We start from the raw sequence: 18,691 nt of genomic DNA, 5'->3' as shown, positions 1-18,691 counted from the left end.
TTATTAGGCCAACAATCATTACATCAATTTGATATAAAAAATGCCTTTCTACATAGCGACCTTTAAGAAGAAGTGTACATGGACCTTCCTCTAGGCTACATGACATCCACTGAAACCAAGGTCGTGTGCAAACTACAACAAGCACTATATGGATTGAAACAATAGCCTCGAGCGTGGTTTAGGCGGTTTAGTCTAGCAATGAGGAAATATGGGTTCAAGCAAAACAACTCAGACCATACACTATTCCGGAAGCACAAATTGGGCAAGGTAATCGTGTTGATAGTCTATGTGGATGCAATGATTATCACAGGAGATGACGAAGAAGAAATACCCAGACTACAGAAGGATTTGGCCATTGAATTTGAGATGAAAAACTTGGGGTGACTCAACTACTTTCTGGGAATTGAAGTTTCCAAGTACATACAAGGAATATTTCTTTCCCAAAGGAAGTATGTGTTGGATGTATTAACTAAGGTAGGAATGTTGGAGTGCAAACCAGTGAATACTCCAATTGTTCAAAACCACAGACTTCGAGAATACTCAGACCAAGTACCAATGGATAAACGGGGGTACCAAAGGTTAGTTGGCAAACTTATATACCTCTCTACCGACTCGTCCATGCATTGCATATGTTGTAAGTGTAGTTAGCCAATTCATGCATAATCCTAGTGAAGATCATATATGGATGTTGTAACCCGAATACTAAGATACTTGAAGTCCTTGCTTAGGAAGGGACTTATGTTTTCAAAGAATAGTCATTTAAGACAGAAGATCTACTTTAGGTTATTTTATGTTTGTTGGTAGGAATCTTGTTACATGGAAAAGTAAGAAACAGAAGTGATAGTACTTTCAAGTGCCAAAGCAGAATTTTGTGGAATGGCAAAAGGGCTTTGTGAACTGATCAAGAGACTACTTACTGAACTAGGCTTCATCTCTACTTCAAAAATGGATCTCTTTTGTAACAATAAAACTGTTATTACAATATTTCACGACCCTATCCAACATGATCATACAAAACATGTGGAAGTGGATCGATGTTTTATTAAGGAAAACCTGAAAGTGAAAAGAATTTGATTTCCATTTATGAAGTTCGAAAACCAATTAGCAGACATACTCACAAAAGCAATATATATATATATATATATATGTATGTATGTATGTATTTAGTGCATAATACATTGAATCGTGTAATTTTTTGAGATTTCATCCATTTAATCTATTAGAAATTTGTATATCTTGTTTGGATATATAACTAAAACTAGTAGATATATGTTATATATGTTATTATATTAATTATGTTATTATATATGTTAAATATGTTAAATTTTAGGTTATAGATAAGATTCGTTATAAAAAACGAAGCAAAGAGTTTCACAACTCACTCAACAAGTTGTGCATACTTGTATGCATCAATTGGAGGGGTGATGTTATAGTAAGTTATTAGAAATTAATTTAGAAAAAATATAGTTGTAGATATAAATATAGAAACATATTCTATATTATGATATGTGTATTATCAAAAATAGGGTTCGAATCCTGCGGCTGGGCGCCTGAAATTTACCCCTCTGTGGTGTATGGGGCCATGCTACAGGGCGTGGGATTAGTCACTGGCCGGTGCGATGGACCGTAAAACGGACGTCGTTGACGGTAGGTGGACACCCTGGACGTACCCAAAAAAAAAAATAGGATTACAAGTTTTGTTATTTAACTGTATTCTTACAATGTAAAGAAAATATGGGAGAAGAAATAAAATTATTGCAGAGTTGACAAGTTGTCTTCTCTATCGAAAGAAGGATTGGACTGCGTCCTCTGCACTCTACTACGCTCCTTCCTCCGTCGCCTTGCTCGCGCCTGGCGATGCCTTTAATTAATGCCATGAATTTGAAAGCAGAAGTCTTCTGCGTGAAGCATACCATAAAAAATTCCTAAAAAATAAAACTGAAAAATTGAAGCTTCCTAGTTCCTACACTGCTCAGTAGTTCTCTGTTCCGTTTCTTCCCAGCCCTTTCTTCTCATCTTCAGAGAAGAATCTACCTAACACGCTAACACCCCTTGGAGCCCAGATCTTATTAATCAACTTAGCGTTTCCCAAGCAAACAAAGGACTGATCAAGAATTGGAGGAAGCGTATTATCATTTTGGCCAAAACCCACCCCAGATCCACATGATATGTGTGTACAGTGTAACCATCATGGGGATTTCATGCTCTGCAATTTCTTCATTTCTATGGATTTCAGTTTCTCTGATGTGCTTTTCATGGGCAACTTCAGATCCAGTCCAAGACAGCTTCCTCCAATGCCTTTCCAACCATTCTCAATCCTCCATAGTACCAGTCTCGGCAGTTACCTACGCCCCCAGCAATTCTTCATACACATCTGTCTTGCAGGCCTATATCCGAAACCTCAGATTCATGTCATCAGCAACCCCCAAGCCGCTGTTCGTCGTAACCCCTTCTCATCCCTCTCACATCCAATCTTCTGTTGTGTGCTGCAGGACTCACGGCTTGCAGATTAGAATTCGCAGCGGCGGCCACGATTACGACGGCCTCTCCTACGTATCGGACGTCCCTTTCGTCATCGTCGACATGTTTAATCTCCGGTCAATAAGCATTGACATAGAAAATGAAAGCGTGTGGATTCAATCAGGGGCAACTCTTGGCGAACTTTATTACAGAATTGCAGAGCAGAGTAAGACTCATGGCTTCCCCGCCGGTGTTTGCGCCACGGTTGGCGTCGGAGGGCACTTCAGCGGTGGCGGGTACGGCAACATGATGAGAAAATATGGTCTGTCGGTGGACAATGTCGTCGATGCCGAGATAGTAGATGCTAATGGCAGGATTCTGAATAGAGAGTCCATGGGGGAAGAGCTCTTCTGGGCAATTCGAGGAGGCGGCGGTGCTAGTTTTGGTGTAATTGTTTCGTGGAAGATAAAGTTAGTTCCCGTTCCAGAAACCGTCACTGTTTTCAGAATTGAAAAAACCCTGGAAGAAGGTGCAAGCGAGATTGTTCATCGATGGCAATACGTCGCCGACAAGATGCACGAAGATCTCTTCGTCAGGGTTGTGGTTTTACCGGCTACTAGAAACAAGGAGAGAACAATCAAAGCGAAGTTCATCTCTCTATTTCTCGGAAATGGCAATAAGCTTTTCGCTCTTATGGGCGAGAGATTTCCCGAACTCGGTTTGCGGCGCGAAGACTGCATTGAAATGAGTTGGGTTGAATCGGTCCTCCATTGGTCTAATTACGACAACGGAACATCCGCCGATGTTTTGCTCGACAGAATACCTCAGTCACAGAGTTTCCTGAAGAAGAAATCAGATTATGTGCAAGAACCAATTTCAAAGACTGATCTGGAAGGAATAATGAAGAAGATGATAGAATTGCAGAAACCAGCATTGACGCTGAATCCATACGGCGGAAGGATGAGTGAGATTTCGGAGTCGGAGACTCCATTTCCTCACAGAGCAGGGAACATATACAAAATCCAGTACTCAGTAACATGGAAAGAAGAAGGTGATGAGGCATTAAACCGCAGTCTGAGCATGATCAGAAGGCTCTACGATTACATGACACCATACGTATCAAAATCACCGAGGGCTTCGTATCTAAATTACAGAGATATCGATCTGGGTAGCAATGGAAATGGGAATGCGAGCTATGAGGAGGCTAGCGTTTGGGGGATTAAGTATTTCAAGGGCAATTTCAAGAGATTGGTGAGCGTAAAGTCCATGGTGGATCCAGGCAATTTCTTCAAATATGAACAAAGCATTCCTGCTGTTACACCTATTTTGCGGAATAAAGTTTCAAGATTGGAGAGAGCTTGGTAAAGCAAATTCCATGGTTTATTTGGAAATCACTTTGTTTTCTGTGAGTTGAGTTCATATTCTTTGGTGTTGTGCTGATTTTACAGGACTTTTTCAGTGCTGCTTGCATGCGCTGAGTTTGCACTGTAGGATCGCAGACAGGAGTTGCGGGAGGGGGAGGGGGGTGGGGACGAGAGCATGAGTTTTGAACTTCCTCAGCGGAAGCCAAGACACTCCCCTCCCCTAACTTTGAGGAAGTTATGAAAATTAAAATTTTACATTTTAGAATTGAATATTATCGCCAAGTTTTTTTCTTTTGCGATTTTTTATGGCGCCTATTTTCAATTCAACTATGGTGTAAAAATTATAATTTGAAAAATTATTGGCATACATTTTAGAATTGAATATTATCGCCCAGTTTTTTTCTTTTGCGATTTTTATGGTGCCTATTTTCAGTTCAACTATCGTGTAAAAATTATAACTTGGAAAATTATTGGCATTCGAATTGAATATTGCAGCAGTGTAAATATGGAATGGATTTTTGTTTTCTTATTAACAAGTGATGAGTTCGCAATACAAATATACTATATGATCCTTGAATAAAATAAACCAAAAGACAAGGAGTTTAGAGGCACTTTAAAATTTTAAAATTAAATTAAATTTGTTAAATTATTTATATATTCATATTTTGAAATTGTTATTAATTGAAGCTTCTAAATGATGATTTTTTCATTTAAATATGCAGAGTAAAAAATGATTGAAGAATATCAAATGTTTGTTTAATTGATAAAGGAGACACATGTACACTTAATGGTAATTGTTTTGTGTGATCCAGCTCTCCGAATAAACAAATGTGAATGCTGCCGCATACCAACAACAATTTTTCCTCGAAGAACATTTTGCTCAAAAACCCTATGTACATAAGTTTCACTACTACACAAAATTTCTTGACATAAATGACCAGCATTACATATCAGATCTACAGAATTTAAAGTTCTATTTCAAAATATAATACTCGATATTTGCTTATAAATACATGCACACCCTCAGTATACTGTTTCCAGGAAAATATCAAAATAAAAAAGTGCAGACTGGAAATGAGAAATCTGCAATTTTCCAAATCATTTCATTCCATACGATTAAGATAAACAACAAATTAGAAGGATGGAGATCAATATCTCAATGTTGGCTTTCCAGTAATTGAGACAGCTGCAGGGCGAAAACCAAACAAAGAAAAGGAAAACAGAAAAGAGCACACTCATGACCCATGGAAGCACCCACAATACCAACCAAAGAGGAGACATGGTTCTAGGTTTTCATGTGTCAGTTAATAGAAACACCAAAGAGAGTGTCTTGGCTATTTGGAGAGTTTGAAGTACAAGATCAATATTATAGCAACAACAAGAACTGCAATAATAGAGCTAATAATCCACTTGTTCCTGCTCATCCTCCTTGAGATGGAGGTCAAAACTTTCTTACTCCTGCTAATGTTGTCATCCACTCCATGAAGCTGTGAGAAAAAGGGCAAACCAATGAATAAATATTCTACCAAGTACCTCACTATTTCTACAATATGGTGAAAACACATTTTGAATTTTGGGTTTGGTTATAATTTCATGATTTCAAAAATATTGAAATTTTCAATGGCAATTTCAATGTTTGATTTCTTTTGAGTTTAACAAGTGATGGGAATTAACAATGAAGCATAGAATTCTTTTCAATGAAACTTTAGAAACTATTAATAGGCATAATAATGCAAGATTTAGAGCTAAAAATTGTTAATAAAATGCATCAAAGGTAAAGATATGGCACATAAGGTGCAATGACTATAAATTGATACCCATATTAGATGTCTTCAACAAATATAAATGAAATTCATAAATCAGTCGGGTATTTGTTTTTATGCAAATACAACTAATTTAGACCAAAAAGTCAATAAACAAGTAGCTTTTTTTTTTTTAGGATAATTGGGTTGGAGAGACATCATTAAAGTAGTTGATGTCACACTTGTTTAGGCCTTTTTCCGTTCATAATGCACCAATTTCAGCTTCCTATTTTTTAGAAGGGGACTCTTTCTTTGGGATTTCCATTTCTTTAGGAGTCTCGATGAAAAGAGAAGATGAGCATAACCTCCTATCTGCTAATTTATTTTGTACGCTTCTTTGGGTTCAATCTTGTAAGTTTAGCTTAGTCCATCAATCAATCTCCCAGAAAGCCCTGAGCTGAATCTAGAATCAGCCTTGCATTAGGCCCATAATTCCTTCAACGCTATGAGAGGGTGCTTAGATTCCATAGAGTTCAACATGCATTTGGGTGTCTTGGATGCTTTTTTTTTTTTTTTTTTTCTTCAAAGGGGGCGATATAAGGTGTCATGGTCCAACATTGGATATGTACTAGGGAGATCACGTACTAATAAGGTTGGTTCAAGCTTCATCCATACGAGGTAATTTATAAGACAAAACTTTAGGTTAGTGGGCAAAAAGAGACAATACCTCATTGAAGTTGGGCCGACATCTTTAAATTTGGTATCAAAGCGACCCTAAGAGTACTATCACAGTATCATGTTGGTGGATCCTACACAAAGGTGTGGGCCCACTTTGACGAGGGCATCAAAGACCAAATGGAACAGCATGTCACAGTCCTACATCGAATGTGTAGAAGGAAGATCATGTGCTTATAAGGTTGGTTCAAGCTCCAACTATGTGAGACACCTTTATGAACAAAAATGAGAAGCCAGTGGGTCAAAACAGGCAATAACCTAATCGGCGTTCAATCAAGGCTGTTACACAAGACTTTGGATTGGGGATTCTTTGAGGTCTCTCTCGTCAAAGTCCCTTTTCACTCATTGCAAAATATCCAAACCCTAAGCCTTCCTAACTAAAGAAGCAAAAGTTCCTTTTAGGTTTGTTTGAATCAATGATTTTTTTCGGCAAAAAGAAAAGAAAATAAAAAGGAAATTCATTTTCCATTATATGTTCTCACTATATGAAATACTATTAAAAATGAAAATTTGTAATAATATGATCAAAATTAAGAAACATTATATGTTAATGATGTGCAAAATCAAAATTTTGTTCAAATTTGGTATTTTTTTTATTTTCCTTCTCAGTTGCCATAACAAAACAGGAAAAAGTAAATTTCTTAATATTTTCCTTCCCTTCTAAGTTCCAAACAGGGCCTTTAAGACCTAGGCTTTCATCTGAATTCTTATTCTCAACAAGATTACTATGAATGATTTGTTACATATAAGGAGGCCTTATAAAGCGCTTAGTCTAGATGTTTGTAACTTGTGCCATGAGGCAAATGATACTAATGGTCATCTTTCCTTCATTGCAGTGAAAGAAAGAGCAAGGACTTAGATATTGTACTGAGGTTGATATTGTCTCAGTTAAGGAAGAAGACATAAAAGAAAGACGGCAAAATTACTTTAGTAAGTTATTCAATGAGAATGAAGTAGAAGGCTTAAACTTTGGAGTTAGAATTGACAAATGAGGAAAAGGCTAAAAATTTTAATATTTATTTGTAAAGTTAGCGTTAATTAAGTTATGTTTGCATTAAAAAACAAAGATGAAAAATGGAAAAGCTATAGAACAAAATAACATCTCAATTGAAATTACATGGTTAACTAATTTATTTAACACAATTATAAAAACTAACAAAATGCCAAATGAATGGAGGAAAAACACTTTAATACCTATATACAAAAACAAAGGGGATAATTCAAAATTGTAATAACTATCATGGAATTAGACTCATGAGTCATACAATGAAACTTTGTGAAATGGTAGTTGAACAAAGATTAAGATTAGAAACGAAGGTCTCAAAAAAATAATTTGGTTTTATACCTAAGAGACCTACTACAAAAGCTATTTATCTTTTAAGAAGATTAATGAAGAAGTTTAAGAAAAAGAAAAGGGACTTGCATATACGGTTTTATTGGCTTAGAAAAAGTGTATGATAGGGTTCCTAAGGAAGTTCAATGGTGGGTTTTAGAAAAAAAAAAAAAATGGTGTATGCAGTAGGTGTACCTAAACCCTAAAACTCTAAATCCTAAACTCTAAACCCTAAACTGTATGATGGAGTAATAACTAGTGTTAGGACTATAGGTGAAGGGGCCAGGGAATTTCCAATCACAATAAGTTTACATCATGGATTTGCTTTGAGCCCCTATCTTTTTTATCTAGTTATGGATGAACTTACTATGAGTATCAAAAACAAGGTTCCATGGTAAATGTTGTCTATAGATGATAGTCTTGATTGATGAAACTAGGAGTGGAGTAGAATGTAAATTAGAATTATGGAGAGAAACTTTAGAATCTAGAGGTTCTAGGCTAAGTAGAAATAAGTCAATATATTAAATGTAATTTCAGTCATAGTAGGAGGAATATTGGAGAAAGTGTTAAACTTGACAGTCAAGAAATCAATAACACTAGTAGATTTTGATATTTTGGATCTATTATACAATTTGGAGAAATTGAAGAAGATATAATGCAAAACAAGTTGGGTAAAAAGAATAAGTATTTTGAGTGTGTTGTGTGATCATAAAATACTCTCAAAATTAAAAGTTCTATAGGACGACTGTAAGACCAGCTATACTATATGGATCAAAATATTTGGAAACTAAGAAGCAACATATCCAAAAAGTAAAAAATTGTTGAAATGAGAACGCTAAAGTGGATGAGTATTAAATATTAAAAGATAAATTAAGAAATGAACATATTCATAACAAGTTAGGCGTAGCTCTTGTGCAATATAAGATAAGAGAGGGACGACTTAGATGGTTTGAGTATCTACAACGTAGGCCAAATAGCGCGCTAATGAGGAAAAGTGAACTAATTACTATGATAAGCAATATAAGGGGGTAAGGGTAAACCTAAAATAACTTTAAATGAGATAGTAAGGAAGGATTTAATATCTATGAACTTGTCGGAGGAAATTACCTATGATCGTGTGTGAATTGGTGGAAAGGGATTCACGTAGCTGACCCCACTTGGTGGGACTAAAGGCTTTGTTTTTGGTTGTTGTTGTTGTTGCCAATGTCAGAAGTTGAGGTATCTACGAAACTATTTGTTTTCTTGTTATGATGAGGATTTGGTGGCTCTGTAAAAACATTTATGATTTTCCAATGGTGAAATTTAGGGGTTTCATTAAGAATAGAAGAGAGAGTTTTGAAACTATGCAGAATATGCTATTTTGTGGATATTTTGGCTTGAAAGGAATGTGCTAGAATTTCCAAAGATCAAAAGACTTCTTCAAATTTTCTTTGGGAGAAAGTTACTTTTTTTTTTTTGGCCTCAATTCATTCTCTTGGGGTTCAGGGGATCTTTCTTTGTCTAATATTCAAAGGGATTGGGAGGCAGCTTTGATGTAATTTTGTTTTCCTTATCAAAAGATGTTTTATTGCTTTTTTCTTGTAATTTTGTTTGATATTATTGCATTTTCTTTTTTTTTTGTTATCTAAAAGAATTAGTTAAAAATTACAAGTCTTAAAGATATCATCCCTATTATCCTTGTAATAATTTTATTTTTAACCTCCTCAAATATATTTATTTAGAGAAATTTCAATTTCAAGGTTGTTCCATTATAAATTTTTTGAGAAATTTCATAAAATTTCAATCTTTCAATAGATGTCAGGTGAGTTGTGAAATTTTCTAAAGGAGTTTTGTTAAATAGAAATTGATTGTCATTTTGATTTCAAGGACAGTAGAAAGTGGAAATTTTGATGAAAACTTGAACAAATTTGTGAAATCATTCAATCAAAAGCACAAAACTAATACCAACCCTCAGCTATTAAAAAATATGAGGTCAAGGATCAAATAGGAGTTCCAAATCCAAGGTATTTGCCATTATAAGCTGGACACAACTTCATCAATAAGGAACAAATGCAAAGATATTATCGTTTATATATAAGACATTACATCCTAATGTCTTTAAGGCAAGACCATAAGGAGAAACAAGGGTTCTACTTGGACTTCTTTCCAAACTCGGAAAACATGAAGGTAAAGAGGAAGGAAAGAAGGAAAATGTGAGGGAAGTCACTTTTCTTTGTTTGATTATCAAGGAAAGTAAGAAAGAACAAATATATAGTTAATCAGTGAACAAGTTTTGATTTTACCATAGGTTTCAAAATCAAAATTTTGAATTGCGAATCAAAATCATAAACTTTATCTCAATCAAGAACTAAATATCGAATCAAATTGTAGTTCTGGCACAATTTTTTGAAAATATGTCATATAATACATGAATATATATATATATATAAACAATACACATTAAAAATGAAATATATTGATGAAAATTGAATGAACATCTCCCTAGTATGCATACATATACATCTACATAGGAATAAAAAGTATACTATTTATTAGGAGGTTGAAAAAGAAAAATTAGTTCACTTTTGAAATCTCAAATCATTAAAATAACTCCATATCTAAACATTTCTAACTTCAAAATGAACTATTCTAAAGGAGAATCAAACAAATGTAGACTTTTCGGGATTGTCAAACTCTTTACAGAAATTTCAGAAAACAAAATTTTGAAAACAATTAAAGAGAAAGATAAAAGTAGAACGATACAACAACAATAACGACAAATCCAAGCCTTAGTCCCACTAGGTGGGGTTGGCTATATGAATCCTTTTCCGCCAATTTATGCAATCATGAACCATTTCTTTTGATAGATTCAAGGATATTAAATCCTTACTCACTATCTCCTCCCAAGTTATTTTCAGTCTACCCCTACCCCTTCTACTGTCTCCCACAGTAACTAAGTCACTCTTCCTCACAGGTGCACTATATTGTTTATTTTTTATTATAGAGGCCCTTGGGAAAGGTTTTTGAGGCCTTTGCATTAAAATTAGTGAATTTTTAAATTTTTAAATAGTTCGTTTGAAGGGAACCAATTGGATTTATGTATTGGGATCAGATGTGAATTCTTACCGAATTGCAATTGTACGATTTGAATCATGAATCATAAGATTCATGGTCAAATCTTGCTTGTTTGGATTCGCCCACTAGATTTAAATAAATAGGCTAGTGAATTGAATTCTTCCAAATTGGGAATAGTAATATTATGACAACTTTAGACTTTACAATGTCACTAACCTCTTCTTTTTTCTTGGTCTCTAAATATTGATGTCTGAATTTTCCTTTCATCTTTTCTTTTTTTTCTTTTTTGATGAGAGAGAGCAAGGCCACAAAATAGCTGGCTACCTAGAGTATAGGACTTCTACCAATGACAACAGTTAGAGCAACCCATAAAGGCCCTGGAATCCCAAGGAGTCATTTGAACCTGCTTGGCCTCAAACCAAGAATTCCAGCAATGTGTTCCCACATTCTGGTATATCATTTCTAATATTGTTTGAGAAAAAATGTATGGAAAATCATTTTCCTTCTCTTTTTTTTCTTTTTTGTCACAAAATCCCTAATCCAAATGGAGCCTAATGTTAACTGAAGTGAAAAATTCAAGATCAAACTAAGTGCAAATCATCCAAAACAAATCAAAGAACTAAAAGAACAAAAGCACATGAAAACCATAAACTGAATCAGAAGTCTCTGAAAGAATACCGTGTCATGTGCATGTAAGAGAGATTGCCTCTGTTGATGCAGATCTTGAAGAATCGAAACGCCAAGGTCTTCTGTCTCCAGCATAGTTCTTCGACTTTCCTTAACTCTGTCACTGGAGCGATTCAATCTCTCTGTTGACGTTAACAATTTCGCTCTTTGATCAGCTGATACCTGTTGCATCAATTATATGCATCAAAATCTTGTTTTTACTGATTTGAATCGGAAGGGCATCTCAAATAGAACATAAAATGACTTGATTGATGGATCTCAAAATTAGCCAATAAAACCGCCACAATGAGTGAAACAATGGTAAGTTACAGACTATGAAACGAAATGGAAAAATTCTGCATGAATTCACAAACTTTTACGCCCAGTATCCTTTCTCTGTTTGACTAATATTCCTATATGAACATGAACTAGAAGGTCCACAGCTACCCTCAGTGACTATTCTGGAAAAATTCTCTCAAAGTATTCCCAGAGACAATGAGTAAGATTACCACTAACTTCGCATCACTAAACAAGGACAGAAAACTGACTACATAATACATACAGCATAGAATATATTTATGAAATAAATATTTTGAGTATGAGGTTAATTTATTTTAATAGCTAACAATATCAATCACAAAGTCTCTCCTAACAAATGAATCAACATGGCACTTAAGAACACATACCATGACAAAAGGAAGCTACAAAAATCTAATCATCATGGGTCTCTAGGACAGCAACCACGAGTGCATGACAAAGAGGAAGCTACATGATCCAGACATACCGTTAATGCATCTGTCATTCCTGATTCCAACAACTCATCTCGAGCAGCCTGATTTGCTGATGAAATTCTTTTTAGTTCGCTTTTCAAATTGTTCAGATCAGATTTATATTCCCTTAATTTAGCAAGAAGCACAGCCTTGACATTTGGCTGCAAACTTCTTGCCTCAAGGTCCATTTTTCGAATCTGGAGGAACATGGACAAACATCACAATCAACTTTTAAAAAAATAGAAAGAAAAGACAAGTATAGAACAGTATCAGCAATGAGAATAATTGAATACAGACCAAAGCTTCTGCTTCATCCAATCTGGATCTTATTTCAGAAATTTTCTGCTTCTTTTGCTCTGCAAATTAATGAAATGTTGTAAAATCAAAAAATCATATTCACCTGTAACATTGATACACTGATAAATTCAAATGTTACATTTATATCTTTCATGTTCCTGAAATATTTTGCACAAAATAAAAGTACCATAACAAAAAACTTCATTTGCTTTTTATGCACATTAATTAAGTAATACTGTTGACTTTTTGAGTCCAATCCCTATTTTGATAATGACAAACCACAGTATCCCACTTGTGTAACTGAGTGTGAATAGGTTTATATTTTTGTAAGCACAAGTGATGAATGCAAAATGGAAGCCGTAAAGAGCACTAAGAAGAACACCAATCGGCATATTCCATGGAGCATTGAGGAGCAGAAAACACGAAGACTTTATTTATTTTCTGAGTTGTAATAATAATTAGGGTTGAAAGTGCATGCATCTTACATGATTTAAATTGAAACTCTACCTGACCTTAGATTGACCATAGGACCTCCAAGTAACATGAAAAACCCATTTCATAAAATGTCTAACTTATACAAAGGTTTTTAAATGGTTTTAAAGTTAAAAGAAGGCAAAAACTAAATTTTTCAAAGGGGTCGGTCAACCGGCCAGTCAACCAAACGTTATAAATGAGCACTTTCCTCACTCAATTCAATCTCATCTCAAACTATGTTCAACATGAAAATTGTGTCATTTTCCCTTAGCTTTCGTTTGATACCAAGAACGTCAGAGTTACACAAAAAAAGTTATAGCTAAAACACTTAAAGGTGTCCATAACAGAAAAACTCCCTTCATGTTTCTTCTGTCTCATTGATGGGCATTTTTCTCAAGCCAAAACTTCTTAACATAAAATGTGTTCAACATGAAAGTTGTGCGATTTTCTCTTAGATTTCTATTGATATCAAGAACATCAAGTTTGGAGTTATATAGAAAAAGTTAAGGCCAAAACACTGAACAGTGTCCACGCAGAAAACTCGAGCCAGTCGACTGAAGCTTCACTACGGTCGACTGAAGCTCGTGGATTTCAAGCCTCAGTCGACCGAACCTTGAGCTTGGTCGACTGACCTTCTTGGGAAAGCGTCCCAATGGCTGAAAAATGGCTAGTTTTCAAAATAAAAATATATTTTAAGCTCCCAAAGGCTATATAACGGTCACAAGGAGTTTTTTCCTATAAATACAACCCGAAAACACTTGAAAAATGTTGGAGAATCCCTTTGTTAATTTAGTTTATCATTCTTTGATTCTCCCACACTTCTATACCCCATTTGTTCTTTAAATTCTCATTTTTCTCCTACTCTTATTTTATTTAAAAATCATTTTGAGAGAAAATATTCTCAAGGGTTTTATGTGAAGAGGCTTGAGCATATATCATATACATATATATTGCTTGATGGCCTTCTTCTTTCATTTGTGATATATTTTCAAAGATTAAAATTTCTCCTATACTCTTCTTTTGAAAACCATTTTTGGAGAAAATATTTTTGGGGTTATATTTGAAGAGGCTTGAGCATGTAACATTCTCTATATATATATTGCTTGAAGGCCTATCTATTTTTCATGTTTTCAAAGATTAAATTTCTCCCATATTCTTTTATTTGGAAAAATATTTTTTTGGAGAAATTTCTTGTGAAAAATGTCTTGAAGGCTTGGGCTAATATTCTTGCTCATATATTTTGCTTGAATGCCTTCTTGGGATTAATTTTACTAAGGTCAATCATTTTAAAGAAAACCCTAATATTCTCCTACTCTTATCTTGAAATATATTTTCTGGACAATTTCTTTGGGTTATACAAGAGGGAGCCTTGAGCATATATCAATTTAATATATACTTGCTTGAGAGGCTTCTCCTTTTATTTTATAAAGGTCAATCATTTTGATAGCGAAATCCTAGTTTCTCCTACTTATCTTGAAGTATATTTTTGGAAAAACTCTTTGGGTTATTCAAGAGCTTTGAGCATATATTCATTAATATATATTGGCTTGAAAAGCTTCTTGAAAAAAGGTTAAAGCATATATTCATTTTTGCTTGGTAGCCTTTTTGATTTGAATTTGAAAAGGTCAATCATTTTAGAAAAGAAAATTATTTTCCAAATTCTCAAGTTTTACTTGAAAAATATTTTGAGAGAAAACCCATACTCCACATGAGCTTCATTTCAAAATCATATGAGAGTGCATATTAGATTTTAATGTTGTACATCCCTGCTTAGTTTAAAAGCATTTGTTTGTACGCAAACTCTATTAAATATATTTGTATTCCAGGCATGGCCTAAAGAGGGAGACTCGCCCTGTGAAGAGTCCCGGATAGACTTAGACCCAATTAAGAAAGTCCCGAATTTGCTTAGACCCGATTAGGAAAGCTAGGTGCACCATCCTGGTAAGGTATAGGTTGAGGTCAGCCCCGCTAATTGACCTGATTGTAAAGGTTGAGGTCAGCAATGTGCTAATTGACCTGATTGTAATCAGTGTCGCTCCACCCGTTAAGTGAGCATTAGTGGAATCCTTGGGTTGCTGGCTCAAGGCGGGGACGTAGGCAGGATTGGCTGAACCTCGATAACAAAAGTTGTATCTCTCTTTCTCTTTACTATTTATCTTTCCCGCATATGTATGTTTAAATTCAATTCATTGTGAATGTTATGCATGAAATACTTCCAAATATTAATATTTGAATTGGTTATCTCTTAGAAAGACCTTAAGTTGTGCTATACTGATTGTGATCTGAAGTCAACCTAGGAAGAAATTTTTAAATACCCAATTCACCCCCCCCCCCCCCCCCCTCCTTGGGAATACACCATTCCTATCAAATACCTAGCACAAACTATGGACTTTAGATTATGTTTTTCTAGAAAGAGAAAGAGAGTTTGTCTCCTAGAATGAGAAACTTTACAGAGAGTTCATCCAATTTTTGAAAATTAATCATATTGTGAGAATGTTTTAATTAGGAGGGCACTTTTGTAAGTCAAATTACATTTTGTAGGTTCCGCAGGTGTCACAAACGAAACACCTTTCTGCTTGAAGCAAGAATAGATTATCATGCCCATTAGGTATTTGTTCATATGACTATATGAGAACATTCAACATAAATAACTAATATGATCAATGTATAGCTTGTCAATGAATTAATAAATAAATATGAGTGCAAGCATGTCCGGGTCCTCTAGGTAATTTTACCCAATCGTACTTTTAAAATTTCTCAGTCTAGAACTCTCAACTAATACAAGATTTTGAATCATATGCCAGAGTGACCAACATGAAAAACAAGTGTGATATCAAATTTGTTATCTTGCACGACACCCCAACTGCAAATGAAGAGGACAACAAATATGAGAAGTCTGAAAAAAGGTAGCACGACAGTTTGATTTATTTACTCATAAAGGAGAAATTCAAATTTTTTTTCTTTTATTTATTTTTTTTATAGAAAAATTGGGAAAATTTTGTACTGTAGACTATTAGACAAGCATACATGTGCAATACACCAAAATAACAAGGCCAAGCTACACTAAATTAGAGCAAAATGATCACATCCCACGATCCATGAGAACTGACAAGAATCCTAGAGAAATAATAATGCATTTAGTACACTATTTTTATCTCTTCTTTTACATTGAAACAGGTAATTGGGAGGATATTAAAAAATATCCAAAAAAAGGATTCCTCTGGAACAAATTTTGCACAAGAAGACTGTTTTCTCCCCTCCCATGCTGAGGGCCAGAGCCCAGAATAAATGGGAGTTCAGCATGAAATGAAAATGAGTAGAATACAATGCCCAGGCCTGAAGTTGTGAGAAGACAGAAGACTAAACCACTGCCTTTTATTGAAAGTGAAATTTTACCAGCAAACATTTTTTCCTCCAAAAAATTTTTATATGAGTTCATGATCTCATTGTTATGGTCCAATACTACAACAAACATTGGTAATAAAAATATATAAACCATAATATGTGCACACAACCACAGTAGCCCTAGATATTCATACATTAACCCCTAAAATAATTAAAAAAAAAATACAAAACAAAGTTTAATATGTTGACCCTAGTTCCTAAATACATGCCTAAAATATTGATGCCAATTAGCCAACCTAAAAGGCAGTGGCTACTCTAGTAGCGCCAGAGCATTAGCAACCTTGACCATGGTGCATTTCAAGTTGTGGTACAGGTAGTGAACCAGGCATGCTACTTAGAGGTATGCAATTCTTGAGGAGTATGCTTAATTGGTACGCCATTTCGGATATGGTACACATGAACCACTAATTTGGGTCGTAGTCGATACGCTATGTCCAATCGCAGTATGTTTTGATTATTTACTTAGGATGGAATAATTACCAGCTGTGCTCAAATAAAGCTCTCAGTCATTCAAACATCTCTCTCTCTCTCTCATCTATGCACCACACCAGCTGTACTCAAATAAAATTCTCAGCACTCAAAACAGTCCCTCTCTCTCTCTCTCTCTCTCTCTCTCTCTCTCTCTCTCTGCATGTGTTCAAATCCATCCACCATCGCAGCAACAAAAAGCTCTCATTTGTCTCTATGTTGCAGGCTTTGCAGCAGCAAGAAGCCCTTTTCTCTCTCGATGCAGGTTTTGCAGATATAAATTAATTGAAGAGGGCTTTTAGTTATGGATTTCATTTATATTAATTGAAGATATAAATTATTAAATTTTGATGTTGTATACAATTCCATTATTATATTTATTAATAGTTTCCAAGGTCCCATTAAATAATTCCATTCTTAAAATCAAAATCAACAGCAAAATTTCCATCAACATACTTCAAAGCCTCCAAATTTTACACAAAATTGGAATTTAAAACTTTGTCCAAGATAGCCTTAGTTTTATCTTGTAATTAAGAAATGAGAAGAGCCTAAGGGGCTGCAGAACATGCAGAAGCACTAGAAGACAAGGCAGTAGGCTCATAGGTGCTTTAACAGGGTGCAAAATCCTCCACATTGAAAATATAATTAATGTGATATGATCAAGAAAATCATGCAAATAATGCATTAGTCCAAGTTTTCTAGTGATGGAGAATTGGCCTGTGATGTAGAATGGGAAGCAGGTAATTGGATGGGTCAATTTGACCCAATTTGGAACCCTATTTTAAAGAATAGGGTCAAAGGATTGTTGGGTCCTAATCCAAATGTGGCTAGCTTAGTTGGTATTTAGACTTATTCAAATGTCAGGCTTATTTGTAAGATCTTGTATCTTGATGCGGTGCTTGGGAGCATGGATTTCGGACTTTGGATTTGGATTTGGGTGGATTTGGACAAATTTCAATACAATACATTACATCTTATCCAAATCCAATATAACTCTAAATTCAACACCTCTCCAAACATAAGGTTAGAGTTTGCAATTTCTTGTAATTTAGTCTTTCTTAGAAATAGGGTGTGAAAGCCATGTAAGAGTCAGCTTTCTTGTAACAGTCAGCCATGTTGTTTTCTCTTCTCTCATATCTTCTTCTTCCTCCTCTTCCTCTCTTCTTCCCCTCTCTCTATACTCTTGCAGTAAACCCTAACTCTTGTTCTGCATCATGAGCATGGAGTTTCTTAAAGGAATTTCAGGGGCAGCATTCAGGTCGAATGCAAACCATGACACTGTTACCCACATTAAATTCTCTAGCCCTATTATGAATGGAAGCAGATTTATATTCCATATTAATCATGGCAAGTTTACGCACAACTTCAGCATGATACTCATAGAAGTAGTGATTAAAAGACTGCACGCTTAGAACTATGGGCACCAGGGTTGCTCGGGGATGGTAACTAAATATATGCACAAAAGGATACTTATTGTGGACCAATTTATAGAGTTGTTCTACGCAGATTCAGTGACTCCCAATTGCACACCATTTTCTCCCACTACATACAGCAACCTCAGTTAACCATCACTTTGGAAATGACAAGTAGAAGAACATCAACTAACTCACACATCTTCCCAAATATCTTTCAAAAATCACTGACAAGCTTAACTCTTTATCAAACATTACAGAACTCGACAAGCTAGATGGTTTGAGAACCACCTCCCTAGAGAACAATTTAGCTGCACATGATGCATCAAGGGTCTTACTACATAGGAAATGTATCATTCAACCACAATAAAGATGGAATCATGTTATTAGCCTATTTTAGGGAGCCCAAGAACAAAATTTTGTACTCGAGTCTCTCCAAGGCATGCAAGGCAAGGAAAAAGAAGAGTTCAGAGGCTAGTGTATAACAAATGTTTCCCAGATTTAGCTAGCT

At 35.0% G+C, this 18,691-nt stretch overlaps 2 protein-coding genes across 4 annotated transcripts in view; one reads left to right on the top strand and one right to left on the bottom strand.

Annotated features, from left to right (window-relative positions):
- The first annotated feature begins 1,686 nt into the window (after positions 1–1,686).
- LOC131165073 (tetrahydroberberine oxidase-like) lies at positions 1,687–4,311 on the top strand. Of its 2 annotated transcripts, none has more exons than XM_058122743.1 (2): positions 1,687–3,821; positions 3,920–4,311. In XM_058122743.1, the coding sequence occupies exons 1-2, from the start codon at positions 2,164–2,166 to the stop codon at positions 3,936–3,938; spliced, it is 1,677 nt and encodes a 558-aa protein (XP_057978726.1). In that variant the 5' UTR covers positions 1,687–2,163; the 3' UTR covers positions 3,939–4,311. The 2 variants fall into 2 exon arrangements, with proteins under 2 accessions (XP_057978726.1, XP_057978723.1); XM_058122740.1 differs by having other exon boundaries at positions 3,909–4,311.
- Positions 4,312–4,913: 602 nt separating this feature from the next.
- Positions 4,914–18,691, bottom strand: part of LOC131155938 (vesicle transport v-SNARE 11-like) — a 34,702-nt gene continuing 20,924 nt past the window's right edge. For both annotated transcript variants that reach the window (XM_058109395.1, XM_058109399.1), the window contains exons 3-6: positions 12,422–12,480; positions 12,139–12,321; positions 11,367–11,537; positions 4,914–5,311 (exon numbers count right to left, since the gene is read on the bottom strand). In XM_058109395.1, coding sequence (XP_057965378.1) covers positions 5,159–5,311; positions 11,367–11,537; positions 12,139–12,321; positions 12,422–12,480 — 566 coding nt within the window. In that variant the 3' untranslated portion in view covers positions 4,914–5,158. The remainder of the gene's footprint in view (positions 5,312–11,366; positions 11,538–12,138; positions 12,322–12,421; positions 12,481–18,691) is intronic.

This window comes from Malania oleifera, chromosome 1 (genome assembly GCF_029873635.1).
Source record: "Malania oleifera isolate guangnan ecotype guangnan chromosome 1, ASM2987363v1, whole genome shotgun sequence".
Classification (NCBI taxonomy): domain Eukaryota; kingdom Viridiplantae; phylum Streptophyta; class Magnoliopsida; order Santalales; family Ximeniaceae; genus Malania; species Malania oleifera.
This window is presented reverse-complemented; position numbering and strand designations above follow the sequence as displayed.